At 41.9% G+C, this 17,059-nt stretch overlaps 1 protein-coding gene across 5 annotated transcripts in view; it reads left to right on the top strand.

The window, feature by feature from the left end:
* EXOC6B (exocyst complex component 6B) overlaps positions 1–17,059 on the top strand; it is a 458,226-nt gene that overhangs the window by 56,694 nt on the left and 384,473 nt on the right. For all 5 annotated transcript variants that reach the window (XM_074992199.1, XM_074992198.1, XM_074992200.1 and 2 more), the window contains exons 2-6: positions 1,801–1,966; positions 6,554–6,601; positions 10,972–11,062; positions 11,163–11,208; positions 14,506–14,710. In XM_074992199.1, the coding sequence (XP_074848300.1) occupies positions 1,801–1,966; positions 6,554–6,601; positions 10,972–11,062; positions 11,163–11,208; positions 14,506–14,710 (556 nt within the window). The remainder of the gene's footprint in view (positions 1–1,800; positions 1,967–6,553; positions 6,602–10,971; positions 11,063–11,162; positions 11,209–14,505; positions 14,711–17,059) is intronic.

Raw genomic sequence — 17,059 nt, 5'->3', positions numbered from 1 at the left:
GAACCAATATGGAGTCTCATGGAAGTCAGCGAGTCACCCCACAAGCGCGGTAGTCTTCCTATGCAGAGTTCACTGCTGGGCCAAGAGTTGGGTCTGCAAACTCTCACTGTGTGTGGTGTCAGTGTAGCAGGAACTTTGAGATGCTGTGGAGAATGAAACTGCAAAGTTGGTGCGGCCTGTATGTTTGGGTCTTGAGATCCAAGTGGCTTTGAAGATGCCTGTGTTATGGGCCATAATGACAGGGAGGGTGACAGGTGGTATGGACAATAAGTGACAGAGTTTGAAAATCAAGACAAGGGATGTTCCCTTAGCTGTGTTAAGTTTAAGATGGTGGATATTTAGACTCCTAGTATTTGTTGCTGCCTGTCACTTTCTGAGTCTTTGGCCTTTAAGTCACTGGAGGCCTGTATCTGTTTTGCCATCTATAAAATGAGGGAGGTTTGAGGCTGGCTTAATGTTCATAAATCATATTGAATTCTTGCATAGTAGGTGTTCTATAAATGCAGAACAGTATTTTTTTTCCATGGTGGAACTGCATTATGGCAGCTTGGAACTTTTCACAGTGTTTTCCTTTACTTTTAAAATTTTAGTAAAGATACTGAGGAATTATATGGCTGAATAATACATATGCTATTACACATGCATTTTTGGTCTATAGCTAAGTTGAAGGTAATTAGAAAAGATGTTCAGTGTTGAATTAGAATATACATAAGTAGCATTGCGAAGAAACAGACCATCACTAGATGGCAGGCTCTCTCTAACTTATTGCTTGGCAAAATTCTACTGATTACAATGCAATAAAAATAATAATAGGGTGGCAGCGTCCTAGCTTTCATGAATGTCAGGTCACTGTCACTTCAGATACCTATGCCAGAGGTGGAAACTGGATACCACTGAGGGAGGTGATGTTGTGAACTTCAAAGAATTACATGCATTTTTACTCTGCTTCTTGTCAATTGCCATGAAGTGTGCATAGAATTGGATTAATTTAAAAGCTTTTTAAAGCTTGCAATCAGTGTAGAATAAGTGAAGATCCTAAATAGGAAGGGTTTCAGCCCAAGTATGACTCTTCTGAGAATGGGAGATTGAAAATACTTAAATCAAGTTGTAAGGCTACATCATAAGGATTCAACATTTCCCCCTCAGAACTTAGTCACATTTTGATTTTTTTTTTTAAATGTACTCAATGATGAATGCTACTTAGGGTTCAGAGGGTGAAATTTACAAATGACTTAGGAGCACAACAAATTCCATCAAAAGCCAGAGACCTGTCTTCCTAAATCACTTTGGTACATTTCTTACCTCAGTTTTCTTTCGAAGACACTTGGTTGAACTTTTCCTCTAAAATGTCACTTGATGACATTGTTGAATTGTTTTTTTTTATTTCTATAACTGGCTATCTTTTCATATATAACCCCAAATCACCGTACAGTAGTGGGCTAAGGTAGTCCACTGCTGAAATGACATAGCATCACTTTTTAACACTCGTGCTATAAAACAGTTAAAACAGAAGGAAAGGTGAAATAATTTAGAATTTCTTACCAGTAAGGTCCATTGCAACCTGAGTCTCTGCCAACTCTTTAAATAGCTCCCTAATGTTTTTTGCCATAGCACCATGGTGCACCTGCTTACTTTCACCTCTGAAAAGAAGTAAAGGTGCACTTCATGCACCTCCATCCCCCAACTCAGTTCAGAGGCTAATAGTTTATTGTATAACGTCTAGCTTTTGGTGAATTTCTTCGAAGTAATTATATAAACAGGTGACACAGTTCTAATCTCCTGTGAAATTCTCTTTCTTAGGTCTGTCTATGATGGCGAAGAGCATGGTCGTTTCATGGAAAAACTGGAAGCCCGAATTCGAAACCATGACAGAGAGATTGAGAAAATGTGCAACTTCCATTACCAGGGATTCGTAGATTCTATCACGGAGCTCCTGAAAGTTAGGGGAGAAGCCCAGAAACTTAAGGTAAGAGAGAAATTTTGAAAAGAGTAATTCTGCTTATTCTGCTGTCAAAGGTTAATATTATGGCAGAGTGAAATATTTGCATTGCTGACTTAGGGCTTGTCTTCACTGTGTTGCCAGCTTGTGGTGTAGCTTGTTTTGTTACTAACCTGACTCCCTGCATGCATGCGCTCACACAAATCTAGCTTGAGTTAAGGAGTGATTGAACTTTGAGTTAGCTGGTCCATCTGGAGGGATGGGTTGACATTCCACGCCAGTAATGCAGTAGAGGATGTAGTAGCTCACATTACAGCTGCTGTTTCGTTCATGCTGTGTAGTTTGAGTGTTTTGCATTGTGGTCACTCAGGTTGTGTCTACACTGGATTTCAGCACATGTAGATATACATGAACTAGCTTGGATACCAACAGTGTAAGTCCATGGCATTATTGGCTGCAGTGCAGTCTAGCCCTTTGAGCAGATAACCTGCATCCAAGGGAGGCTTACACACTGTGTGTGCTGCTGTGGCTTCATTTCTATTGATACCTTAGCTAGCTAGATTGAAGCTAAATTAGTTAGGTCTTCGTGGTTTGAAGTTGCCCCCTGTTTGCTCGTTACTATGTAGACCCACCCTGTAAAATTGCTGTCATTTGAACTATGCCAGTGGGCTGTAAGTTGGAGTTTGACAATGATCCTAAATTATTTTGGCTAGTTAGACACATGGAGGACGGTTAGAAATGTCAGAAAGACTAAGGCTTCATCTACTCTAAACAAGTGTTTCTGGCTTTTTATACCACTATAACTATACCAGCAAACTCTTCAGGTATAGACACACTTTACACCAACAAAAGAGTGTCTAAGTCAGTATAGCATATGCCAGTTCCCTGAATGAAATAAGCTGTAAGTGCAGCTCAGCAGTGGCAAGCTACCCAGGCATGTGTTCTGAGGGGAAAGGGAAAACCCAGGTGACAACAGAAGCTGTTCTAGATGTAGGGGCTGGTGGAGTAACAGGTGGCCTCAGAACTGTCTCTCATACATTATGCCCTAAAACAGTGGAGTCCAATAGTAATTCAAGGATTGCTGAACTTGCGGTTGTCATCCTTGCCTATTTGCCAGCACCCACCCACCCGACCCCTGCCCCCCACTGTAAATAAATGTCCTCCGCCAGAGCCAGGCTCCCACAGCCCCTCCCTGCTCCAAATAAATGCTTTCACCAGAGTCAGGTACCCCCCCCCCAACCCCTCTCTAATGAATGCTGGTGACTCACCAGAGCCACCACTGTTGGAGCTGTGGCTGCTAGAGCCACCTTGGGGCCCCTGGAGCCACAGCCACCGTGTGCTTGTCCCACCGTGGAGTGGGTGGAGCAGGTGAAGGGGAAGCCATATGTGCGACTCTGAGGAGCTGTGTTTAAGGATTTCAACAGCTGCATGCGGCTCCAGAGCCTGGGAATCAGTACATCATGGTGTCCACTCCCCACTTGCGGTGAACAGAGTGAATATAATGGATACCACAGCCCTAAAATGTGGAAAGTGCACAATTTGGTAGCTTTAAAAACTGAACAAACCCCTTTCTCCTGAGTTTCAGGAATTCGAGAAATTGCTTCAGTTTCTTGTGACGTCTGCTTTGAAGGTAATAGGGCATGACTGGTATGGAGGTTTGTATTCCTGAGGCCTAGTTTCATAACAAATTTCAACAGCAAGGAGCCACAGATAGGTGGTTTCTGTCAAACTGAGGACCATGAATTGCTGGCTGTTTTGTGACATCGCTCCCCAAAGACATCTTGATTGTCTCTCTAGAGTGTAACACAGTTAGCCTTTCTGAACTTGAAGGATGGGGCAGCCTGACATGGGACCTTTTGAGTGGTTGTATGGAAATGCACAAGATGTATCAGGGAAGTATACTAAAAATTCACCAGGAAATTTCTTTGGAGATTAAAGAAGTGTTTCAGCCTCCAATACGCTGAGGTTTTAAGAATATTCTCACCTTTCTTTATTGCTCTGCATAAGTAATACTTGTCCTAGCAGGACTTCAGGTTTCACACATGCTCAGTCTACCATCCTGTGGTGTGATGCATGCAGGGGAATTCTTGCTGTTGTCTGGAGGCCCATTGATAGGTAGATGAGGGTATGATTAAGGCCATAGGGCATATGAAAGGAACAGCATTCTCTAATACCATTGTTTCTAGCCAAAAATATTGCATTTTTTAGAAAGACTTGTTACAGTTTCTCAGTTCACAAATCACTGTTGGTGGCATAACAGGAAGTCCATTCATATACCTTTGGGGATCCCTTGATTTTTCTGTAGCCAACTGATTCATAAAATGGCCCAAGAGAAGAATCTGCATAAATCTGTGAAAAGTAATGTAATCTACCTCATGAGGCCTTCCCTGAAGATCCATGGATCCAGTGCGGAGTGTTCATTTTGTTCCAAATGTTCATTCTCTGTTGTATTTGTTTTTGTTTTTTGCCCCTCATTGGTTTTAGTCTTGCATAAATCCATAGCATATGCATTAAATGTGCATCTTCAGTATTACACCTGCAGCATTTATCATTTATACAGGCTTTTGTTTTTTTCTGGAGTCCTGTGTAATCTTTACAGTATTGCCTTTCGGGCACAGTAAGTAATAGGACTCAATCACATCCTGTTGTGCCCTCCTGGAGTGAAACATGGCACAATGCTGTTTACAAGTGAAGAATTCTGCCTCCATTTTAGGTGGTCAGAATTTATGTTGAAATCATCAGAACATCATGCTTAAGTCCTCTAGCAAGTACTCAGGAACTCTGTTTTACAACTCCTCTCGAAGATACCTGCAACAGTACAGCTCCCTCCAGGACACTGGTTCTGTTATGGTCTCTGTAGCTTAGCTGTAGAAGCTCTTCTATGCTAATTATATATTGCCAGAAAAGTAATCTAGATGTTAACTAAATATTCACAGCATCACTTTAACCTGGACAAATTTCTATTCGTAACAGCATTTAAACTTCTGTTTACTCTTTGTGATGGTCACTGCAGCCTTAATGTTGCACTAATTCATTTTTTTAAATTGAATCACCTACATGAATTCTTAGTGGGATTTTTAGGGTATAAGAAAATAAAATAATCTTCAGAGGTGAAACCTTGCTCCTACGTCAAATATCCCAGTACACCATAAAGGAAATGAGCAATTTTTGTGTAGGGCAATCAGCCAAGAGAACTGAACCTGCTGTTGGAGGTGGGGCTGGTGGTGAGCAGGAAGTGCTGCTATGCAGTTGCTCTGGTGAAGTTGTAAAATAAGCCATGAGTTGAATCCTTGTGTGGAATAAGCACACAGGGTTTTAGGTCTGGCAGCTGTAAGAGCTGGACAGTTCAAGCAGCTGGTATTGGGATGGTCTATCACTTCTAGGTCACCAGTGTAATTCCCTCTAAAGCCGTGGAGGGGAAAGCTCAGGAAGCTGTGGTAGTGGCTGCAGGTCGGGGGCGGGGGGGGGTGGGAGGGGCGGGCTGGGGGAGAAACTCTCTCTCAAGTAGTAAGTTCTGCGAGTCGGAAGACAAACTTCTTGTTGTGTGGACTTGTGAATGGACGTTGTTGGAGGGTGTGAGAGAATTTTATTCAGCTTATTTTGTATTAATGAGCTCAGTCTTCAAGCTTTTTCTTGGTCAAAAATTAACCCTCATTGAAGAGAAATTTATATTTGAACAGTCTGATAGGGGAAACTGACTAAAGTGCCTGTTGCTTGACGTGTGGGAGGCAGTGGGCCCTATTACAATATGCAAACTATTTTGTTTGAAAGGTCTTTGGGGCAGGACTATATATTATTTTTTTTATTTTATACAGGAGCAAGGGTGGTGGTCTTTATAGCTAAAATACGGATTTCTCTGATTCTGAGAAGTAAGAGTTTGAGGGGTTGACCATCTGTTTCCACTGCAAGTATCAGAGGGTAGCTGTGTTAATCTGTATCTGCAAAAACGAGAAGTCCTGTGGCACTGCATAGACAGATTTTTTTGGAACATAAGCTTTTGTTAGTGAAGACCTGCTTAGTCAGATGCATGTGGTCTGTTTCCACTACATTGATAGGGAAGGGTAGAAGTAGTAGTGAATCCATGTTAACTGCCTTCAACAGTTCATATAAACTGCCTTATAAAGTTACTGTGAGTTAAATATTTTCCATTCGCTTGCTGACAAAAAAAACACACTTGAGTTAGGGACCAAATTATGCTTCCTTTACTCATACAGAATAGAGTTCCACTAGTAAGACACTACTTTACATGAATTACAATCACAGACTACTGTGGCATTGGGGCATAGCTTTTCAATCATTGCATATAGCTGTGTTACCCCTTGCAGTTTTCCACTGATGTCTAGTAACTGGCAAGAAGGTCTTGTATGGCCACCCTTGTGTCACCTGTGCTGCTTTTAGGATCTTTTCTTAAGTCAGATAATCCACAGAATGCTTAATGAACAACAAAAACCAAAGTGAGCCACATCTGTTTTAGTGGATACAGAAGAAAATTGTAACGTCGCATGGAAGCTGGTAAAACCCATAGTAAAGGTTCTTGTAAATCAACCCAAAAAACCTCATGATTGCATATACATTTGAAAATTGATGTGTTCTTTTTCTCTTTTCCTCCCACAGCATCAAGTGACAGACACGAATAGAAAACTACAGAATGAAGGGAAGGAAGTAAGCCCTGTATTTTTTTAAAAGGCTCCTGTATATGATCTATTTGCTTTGAATATTTTAATGTAACATAGTACTGTTAGATTGCACAGCCTTGATGTTTCAGAAGTATACAGCTGTGTGGCCAATGCTATTGATAGCTATTGATGTGGAGGCATCAAATCATGGAGCAAGTGCAACTCTATATTTTGGGTATGATTTCCCCTTTAACTGAATTCAGTCTTCTGCATTTTAAAACAAAATAGAGTAAAGCTCACCTGTATGTGAGATGGAGCTTCTCTTGAGTATCAGCCTGAGACTGTGCAAATGAACCCTCTCAGGAGCTGACTGAATGGTAATTCTGCGTGTTTGTTCACGTGTGTATGTAAAAGAGAAAATCCAAAGCAAATTGTTCCCCTGCATGTAATTCTTTCCTTGGGCAGAGGATGAGGAGATGTGACACATTAGTTACATTCCTTAACGGGCTACTGAAAGATAGTAAGATGAACGATGGACAAAAGCATTATAAGAACCTACCTTGAATGGGAAAGATGATGACCAATTGGTATAAGGATGAGTCTCCCAATGGAAGTGGTGGAAGATATTTGGGCTATGTAAAATTTGACAGTTGCTGGGAGAGAGTGCTGGAGAGGTAATCTGTCTGGCTGAGGGGGATGGAACTGAGGCTTCTAATAGAGGTTAGAGCTGACAAACCAGCTGGGCAAAATGAAATGAAACCAGTAAAACAAATCAACCAGAGGGAAAATAAAGTCTCAAAGAATCCTGGAAAGTAGAAAACCAAAGCTCCAAACCAACACCAAAACAAACTCAGTGTCTCTCACACTCCTTACCCCCCAGTTCCCCTTTCAAACTCCCATGTAAATTTCCCTGTTTACACCTGCACTTGCCAGCTCCTGTGCCATGTGCTGGCTGTCTGCTTGCTTTTACAGGCCTCCTAATCAGGCCTCTACTTCTCTCACCCCTGCCAGCTTTCAGAAATTGAACAAGGACCCTCCCTCTAAGCAGACAGTAGCACCATACTGACAAAAGACTCTCTCTCTGCCCTAAAGGACAAGGGACTTGCCTTCACCCTTCTCCTCTGACAGAACTCCCAGTCATACTCCCCTGTTTACAGTTCTGTTTGCTGATGGCTGTGCATCAACAAAGGAGCTGGTAAAGAGGAGGAGATGCAGAGGTGTGGGGGAGTATAGCTCATAGATTGTGATCCTTTTTGGAAACAATGAACTAGTATGGAGTCAGCAACCTTTCCAAGACGGAGTGCTGAAATTTCACCTTTTGACCTATATGTACAGTCTGAGTGCTGATGATACTTTTTAAAGTAACTTGTCTACACTTGCCCCCAACTTCGAAGGGGGCGTGGTAATCAGGGTGAGGGGAGATTACTAATGAAGTGCTGCAGTGAATATGCAGCATGTCGTTAGGTTAATTCTCCCCCATGGCAACTTCGAAGTGGCACAGGCACTTTGACGTGCCCACGGCTACATTCATGCCAGCACTTTGAAGTTTGAAGCTTCAAAGTTGCTGCGGGAGAGAATTAGCTTAATGAAGTGTTGCATATTCACTGCAGCACTTCATCAGAAATCTTCCATCACCCTGATTACCATGCCCCCTTCGAAGTTGGGGGCAAGCATAGACCCTGCCTAACAGTCCTACTTACAACAGCTTCATTAATAAATAAACGGTACAGCTGTGCATTTTAGTTTAGGTGGTGGTTGGTAATATTAGCTGGTCTTTTGTTAATCGTACAGGCAGCATGGCTTTGAGCAAGCTCTTGGCTGCATGGGGTAGGGGGGCTAATGAAAATCGGCTCACGTGCTGCTCTTGGCACCCATGCCAGGGGTTGCTGACCTCTGAACTAGTGTGACATTCACAGACACAGAACTTTTCTTGCTAACTTCTTGTGGTTTTAAAATTCTTCCACTATCACATGAGTGAACACCAGGAGGGGGAGGGAGAGAAACAGACTTGCTAGGCCCTGGGTGAGGTGGGGGAGAGGAGGGAGGAGGCAAGGTTCTGTGCTGGCAGAAGAAGTAGGGACAGGGAGGGGCTAGCCTCTCCCACCAGCCTTCAGCACTGCCTGGGACTCGGACAGCATTTTAAAGGGCCTGGGGCTCCAGCGGCTGCAGTACTGGCAATAGTGATCACGAGCCCTGGGCCCTTTTGAATCACTGGGACTCGGGGCAGTTGTCCCCATGGTCAGTGAGTGTAAGAGGCACAGGGTGGCAATGCCTCCCCTGAGTCTTAGCACTCAAATTCTTTCCTTCCCTGTTCTGACCATTGCTGAAGGCGCCCTTAGCAGGCTGTTGCATGGTGGAGAGGGGTGATTCTCCCCCCCGCATCCCCAAAAGTGGATCTGCCAACTTAAAAATGAAAAGCCTTCCAGCTTGTCAGACCTATTAGCATAACATTGAACTGGTGGAAGAGCCATTCTTTAGTAATGAAACCCTTTAACAGGCCATGTACCAGCTCTGTTCACTGACCAAAAAAGTTGTGCTTTATTTTGGCCTCGTCTACGCTACCTCCCTACTTGTAAGGGAGGCTGGTAATTAGGGTGTTGGGACTTCATTAATGAAGTGTTGCGGTGCATATGCAGCACTTCATTAAGCAAATTCCTGCCCCTACTGCAATTCCGAAGTTTTTAACTTCGAAGTACCGGCTCGCGTGTAGCTGTGGCTCACCCACTGGTACTTTGAAGTGCCTGGGCAAGTAAATTTTGAAGAGTAAAGGGACTTTGAAGTACTCTGGGCACTTCAAAGTACTGGTGGGTGAGTTTAAAACTTCAGAGTTGCCGGCGGGGGGTGGGGTGGGGGGAATTTGCTTAATGAAGTACTGCATATGCACTGCAGCACTTCATTAATAAATTCCCAACACCCTTCTTACCATGCTCCCTTTGAAGTAGGGAGGTAGTATAGACATAACCTATGTCTATAGAACCTTAGTTTAAAATTTGCTTTAAATATTCGATTGTGGTTGAAGATAATAAAATCACATCTCTTTTAAAAAAAAAAAAAAAAAAAAAAAAAAACTTGCATAGCTATTTAGATGCGGGGTATTCAGCCTTAGCCTTAAATGCTTGGATCTTCATTTGTTTTTTTTTAAATAAATTCTTCACCATAATCTAAAACACACATTTGTCTTTTAATTACTGTAGTACAAAAATGTACTTCCAAAGCTTTCCTGTCCCCTCTATCCATCCCTGCTCTCCTTTCACCCCCTTAAATAGACAACACTCGTTTTCTTCCATATAGCTGGGCAAACCAGTTTCCCTTTTATTTGGTGAACTAGTTTTAGGAGGAAAAAAGGCAGTCAAGTAGCACTTTAAAGACCAACAAAATGTCTTTAAGTGCTACTTGACTGCTTTTTTGTTTGGATAGAATACAAATGGCTATCTCTCTGTCACTAGTTTTAGGAGAACGGTCCACCAAAATTAATACCTTACTAAATTATAAAATCCTTTGAGGTGCCTAAGATCTTTGGAAACTTATTTTAACATAAACATACAGTTAAAATTTCATAATCGTGTTTTGTAGTGAAAATCACACATTATTATTTCCTTTTTTTAAAAAAATGAACTTTGTTATGAGCAAATGAAACTGCTTGGATTGGTTAATTTGAAATAATGTCTTTGTTTCAGTGACTTTAAATATGTAGTAATCTGGAGTGATGACTTTATGAAGGCTTAACTGTATATTTCTAAGCTGATTTTGTTTTAAAGACTAGTGATGAAAGTGTAACACTCATATGGGCTGCATCATGTGTTCTATAATATTTAATGTATATTCAGCAGGACAACTGACTTGCCCTTACTAAAAGGTTTTTGCAAATAAATCTCTGACAGACTTCAGGGTATAGATAAAAATACTGACTTGATATTTTTATTCCCAGATTTAATACTTTAAACTGAGTACTTCTGCATGTCCAGTCTTTGCAATCTTGCATGTAGTGGCAAACATTCTCCATTTTCTTTAGAAAGAAATTTTTAGAAGAGTGGTCTTTTTCCAAATGTCATTTGCTACAGTTAGGTTCAGGGATTCATATAAAATGAGTGAGCAAAGAGAGGATGTGTGTGAAGCAGTAGGGAGGGGGCAGGGCCTGGTTGGAGCCAGGGTAGCGTATGGGCAGGGCTACAGGCTGGGAAGCTTGCCTCCCCCAGCAGCAGCTTCACACACATCCATCTTTTGTTCCCCTCCCCCCGCCACACACCCAAATCTTCGTCCTCATCAGGTGAATACCAAGTGCCTTAGTTCTCTTTAGCAGGCATTGTTATAGACCTTCTGTTAGGAACTTGGTGAGAGATGAGTATGTCATGGAGACATGCCTACAAGCTGTTTGTTTACCACTATTGGCGTAATACAGTTTTATTTTCTTTTAAGTTGGTAGGAGCAATGGAAGAGCTGAAACAATGTCGACTACAACAGAGAAATATTTCTGCTACTGTCGATAAACTAACACTGTGTCTTCCTGGTGAGGAATCTGAAATTGATTAATTATACTTACACAGTTTCATTTAGATTTAATTTCATACACTTTGCTTAATTATGTGTTTGGTTTTTTTTCTTCCCAGTGCTGGAGATGTACAGCAAACTGAGAGAGCAAATGAAATCTAAAAGGTAAATTTTATGGACTGCTGCATATAGGAGAATCACAAAGCACATGTCTGGAAGTCTAAGTTCAACTCAACAAATCGATTCTCGGGAGTTGAGAGATTTGTACTGCAATTTTCTCAGCTTCACAACTGATCTTTTCATTAGTAGCTCTCAGACCACTCTTCTGCTCATCCTTTCTTCAGTCTAATCCAAATGCAGGTGCAGTTTAACAACAGTTTAACAATCTTTATTAATTTACCAGGTTTTTCTAGTGAATACGTTCCTAACAATGCACATTTTTATTTATACATTTCAGTTTCTCTTTTCTCTCCCTCCCTCCCTCCCTCCCTTAGGCTCACTGTTCAGTCCCATTAAAAAAAAATAGAAGTAGCAATGCTCCAAACCAAACAGCTAACCAGACATGAAGTGTCTCCCCCAACCCCTATTCCTTTAACAACAAATATTAGTAGCTCTTGCGTGCCTGGTTCATCCAGAGCCTTGGGTAACTTGATCTTGCACCTCATAGTCTGACTAGAAGTGGAAGTTAGAGCATCATTTAGCTGTTCAGAAAGGGATTTCCTCTATCCGTATGTCTGAACGTGGTATAAAATAACCTACTTGTTCACAGTATTGGTGGTTTGTGTGCATGTGCATGAGGGGAAGCTGGATCTGATCACAGTCGTATGAATTGAAAGGAATTCATATGCAATGTGATTCCCTTATTCTGAGAATTCTGTTTGTTTTGTTTTGATGGATTCATTTTAACTTGAGGGCCATATTTAAATAAAATCTGAACACTTAGTTTTTGTCTGGATTTGATAGCTCCATTTACAGAACGACTAAACGCATTTTATGTCTGTGTCCTCATGCATCATTTCGTGAGAGCCTATAGAGGATGGGCTCATAGTGTAATGTTCAGGTTTGAATACCAATCTTAGTTCACAGTGTATCGGGTGCTAGAAACAGAGAGCAAAGTATAAACCCAGAAAGGGTTGCCTATGCTGCTCATAGGACAGGATAGATTTGGACACTGGAGAGGGAGGTGCTTGTGTCTCAAATCCAAGGACATGGGAGAGATTTCCACAAACGGTCAGGACTCAGACTCAAAGTGATGAGGAAAAATCTGCCTGAAATCAGGAGAGGGAGGAGAGAGAGATGGTGGAACTGTTGCTCGATACATGAACCAGAAGTGAACATTGCTGACAAATAGACTGTTGACACCTCCAAAATAGTGGTGTGGATCTACCATAATGGGATCTTCCCTGCATTGGGTGACAGCTGATGACTCCATCTTTCATTTTTAACACTTCTGTAGTTCTTTTATTCCATAAAATCTCATTACATTGTGTTTAGTCAATTCAGGTAAGACAGTAAGATATAAGATCCTTTTTTCTCTGTGTATTTTAAAGATTAGCAGGTTTTAAAGTACAGTAAAGATTCATGGGGGCCCAGATATTCTTGGCCAAAAATGCCTCCTTGCCCATTTGTGTACCCAGCTGCCATCCTTTCACCCCAGAAGCGTTTGCTCTTCATTGGTGAAGTGATCCCTGGTGCATATTGTTAAGTGCTTTAGGATCATGTGGGGTGAAAGATAACAATGTAAGATGTTGTTACATACAAAATTATAAGCTGTCCGTAGTGGTCTGAGGCGCCGCTGTTCTTGTCTGAGAGAACAGAACACAGTTGGAAGTCTTGCTTGAGCTAAGATCACACCACGGACTGTGGACTAAAGCTGCATTACTTCATTAATAAGAATCACTGGCCTCTGGACTTACTCCCTGCCCCAGATGTTTTAGACTTTGTTTTCGGCAGGCAGTCATGGACCTCATCAATGAACACACACGGTCTCTGCAGGACACATTTTAGCTTCTTCTACTTAAATAAACAATATCCTAAAATATAACAAAACCCCAATGTGTGTTTATTCTTCCTATTTAAGTTCTAGCTTTCCATCCACTCTTGAGTTTCTGTCCCCAGAGGGAATTACAGTTTACTGTAAATAGCTTTTTTTACCCCTCTGTAATATAAATAGTGCCCTGCATTACAAGATTAAGCCATGTGACTTCTGCTGATTTTAATGGTCCGTGCAGTTTTTAGTTAAAATAATTTCTTCTGACTTGATTGTATGTTTACACAGCAGTTGTTTTGAAGAGAAGTTTGTGTCTCTTTCTGAGTGAAAGGGTAACACATCTTATGTCTAAGAATGCATTTTGCGTGAGCTGGGGATTTTTATTCCCAGTCTCCTAGCTAAATTTAGTCTCTGCTGTGTTCCCACATTAATTCTAACTCCCCAGCTTTCTTTTTTGGACATAATATTCTGTATTACCTCACCAAAACAGTGTCCTGTTATGATTGCCATATTTCACCCAAGAGGCATGTTAGTGATGATCAAAATAAATGATCAAAGGTATTGCTAACAGATCCGTAATTAAGGTTTCCAGGATGGGATGGGATGGGATTGATCATTTGATAAATTGTTGTGCTCTGTTCATTCCCTCTGAAGTATCTGGCATCAGCCACTGTTGGAAGACAGGATACTGTGCTAGACAGACCAATATTCTTATGGTTTTTTCCTTCATCTGGTCTCTGTGTTTAAATTAACTAGTGTAGCCAAGTCATTTTTGATGGCAGATGAGTGCTATATAAATGAGGTCTTGATGAAGCACAAAGGCATGGAAGTAACAGCGACTGAGCAATGCTCGTTGGGCCAAGGATGGCTATTGTATCCTGAGCAGTACCTAGTTGGGATTCTTGCAGGGGAAGCGGCATTGGACACCATAGTAAAATTAATAAATGAGAAGCTGGGTATGAATAACCATTTGCATTCCAGTATCGGAGGGGTAGCCGTGTTAGTCTGGACCCATTTGCATTCCAATGGCACATACCAGCCAAGGATTTCAAAGTGTGTTGCAAACACCTATGCCTTACAGAGCCCCTGTGAGGTAATTAAGGGATATGTAAAAATTACTTCATCTGTCACTTAAATTCAGCTGATTTTAGAATAGGAAGAGTTTAACAGTGCTAGGTAGTATTGAAAGACTCATATAGGTACCCGGATCTGACTGTCATACACACAAGATAGGCATCTCCTGAGTGAAGAGCCATTTTTACACAGTCATTTCTCAGAGTATGTCCACACTTTAGCCTTGCTAAATCTATGAAAGAGGGTGATTATCCCCTATTTTTTTTGCACATGAACATTGAGGTGTGTTTGAGGTCTGGGGTGTATGGAAGTGACAATTTAACTGTCATCCTCAGAGGGCAAGTGGAACAGCAGAATAGTCTTGTGTTCTCCTGAATCTAATTTTACACTCTTCACAGACATTACCCTGCATTGAAGACATTAGAGCACCTTGAGCATACCTATCTGCCACAGGTGAGCCACTACCGCTTCTGCAAGATCATGGTGGATAATATTCCTAAACTGCGTGAAGAGATAAAAGAGGTTTCCATGTCTGACCTCAAAGACTTCTTGGAGAGTATTCGTAAGCACTCTGACAAGATTGGAGAGACAGCAATGAAACAGGTAGAGTCTTATGTTGCATTCTACTGATAAAACAACAGTTATGTTAAGCTTTGCTGTCTTTTTCTATGCTTGAGCAGCTACCATTTGGTAATTCAGTTAAAACCGATTTTGAAATGTTGAAATAATTGTGTTGCTTATATGAAACTGAATGATCCTTTATTCTGCATCTGCTAGGGGACTGTTTTCTGTTTCTTATACAACGACAAAACAGTGACATATTTTCTGTACTTTGCTCTAGACTGCTTGTAGTCCTAAATCTAAGAGACCAACCAGGTTTGTGTAATCCAAATTTCCTATTTAACAATGTAACATGACATCGTGTTGCTGTGTTGTGCATGGTGAAAAATTACAGAGCTGACTGAAATGGCTAGTGTCAATTTCCATGGTCAGTGTATAGCATTAGCACGCAGTATGCTTTCATTTCTGCAGCCTGAGCACACTCAAAATAGTAGCTACAATTCTACAGTATATGTTTTACAAATACCTTGCCATGGCATCGACTTTGAAAGCTATCCTTAATTAATTGTACATAAATGTGCATTTAAAAAAACCCTCTAAATACAGCAAGGAGATGCTGCTTTTCATACTGTAGTAAGCTCTTCCATATCTGGCGACTCTGGGACTGGGAGGTTACAGAATATGAAAATATGCCGGTTAACACAGAGCAGCTGGGGAGAGATGCTCTGGTGCTGGAAAGCTGGTGGGGGCCAGAGGAATATGCTGACTGCTCTAGGGCGTTTGGTATCTCCAGGCCCGTGAAGCTGACTGGGGCTGGAGGAACACACTGACAGCTTTGGGCCCCATGAAGCTGGCAGGGGTTGGAAAGCCGGCAAGGGCTAGAGGAATGCACTTGCAGCTCCAGGGTGTGTGGCGGCTGTGACCAGGAAGCCTGCAGGGTCCAGAGGAACATACTGTCAGCTCTAAGGCACATGGCAGCTCTGGGGCTGGGAAGCCAGTGGGGGCTGGAGGAATGCCCCAGCAGCTCTGGGGGGCTGGAGAAATGCCCCAGCAGCTCCAGGGCAGGAGGAACACACCGTGGCTGGGAAACTCCAGCAGCTCTAGCCACAGGGAGCTGTTTGGGACTGGGGGAACTCCAGCAGCCCTGGGGCTGGGAGTTACTTACACACTATGGCATGTTTATGTTGGTTATCTGAGAGTTCCAGTTGGTTGAATACTGGATAAAAGAGAATTTACTGTATTCCTTACAGCTTCCAAATGATTTTTCTTTATTTTCTAAATGCCATTCTTTCTGTAATCTTTTCCATTGTGATGATTTCTGGTAGTTGGTTTCCTTCGTATTCTGTCTGCCATGTTGTAATCCTTGTTCACCTCTCTGACTTAAAGCCCTCCTGCAGCATAATATAGAATAGACTTTCTACTTGAAGGTCCATTACTTTGGGAATAGTGGAGAGCAAACTTTTTCCATTCTACCTAGAACATACGGTAAGTCAAACTAGCATCTCTGAATCTGCTGAGAAAATGACTCTGATCATCCCATCCAGAGATTCAGATAGTCATAGTAACCATGTCTGGAAAGTGTTTTTTTGTGTCTGTTGGTATTTAAATTGATCTTATTAAATGTTCTGAATTTACCTGATGTTAACAGTTACTACAACTTATTGTTTATGGAAATACTTTTTTTCTAGCCATGAAAGCCAACCCAGGTTCTTGAAAGGTCATTCTTTGCTGCGTGCGTGGAAAGAAATAATAGTTTTCAGAACTCTTTTGGAGCCCAACTAATGAAGGGAATATGCCATTCTTCAAATATGCTGCATGTCCAGCTAAAGGATGCTTACTAATTGTTGGAATATAAGGGCTTGCAGATGTTCTCTCTGATTGTTTTAGTTTCCAGTGTTGTCATTGTCGTGACATTGGACACTGTATAAGACTAGCGCATGTGAGGCTAGTTAATGCGCATTGAAAGCTCACAGTGGTGTGCGTTGGTGTCTTGTGGGCAGAAGTGATGCAGGGGGGAGATGCATAGATACACCAATGTTTTCCTGGAGATGGGCAGGAAGGAAGAATGAGTCCAGTGACTACATCTCTTCATCCTTGATTATCCACATCCCACATTGTGTTCTCCTCTGTTCGCTCCACCTCTGGTGAGGACACTTATTACCCTGCCCTGCCCTTCCCTTGCTTGCAATGTCTCTGTATCCATGCTAATCCCATCCTTACCACTGCCCCTTTCAGTTCTGCTACTCCCAATGAGTGGCTGGACCATCTCAAACATGTGCCACAGCCTCTGATCACTCTTTTGTCCCTCCATCACCTTGCACTCATTACAGATTGGCTCTTCCCATCTAATACAGTCTTTCTCGTGGTGTGGTCTCTTCTGTTTTCCCCACA

The sequence above is a fragment of the Carettochelys insculpta genome, chromosome 4 (assembly GCF_033958435.1).
Source record: "Carettochelys insculpta isolate YL-2023 chromosome 4, ASM3395843v1, whole genome shotgun sequence".
NCBI lineage: Eukaryota > Metazoa > Chordata > Testudines > Carettochelyidae > Carettochelys > Carettochelys insculpta.
The sequence above is the reverse complement of the archived record's forward strand: the minus strand, read 5'-3'. Positions and strand labels throughout refer to the sequence as shown.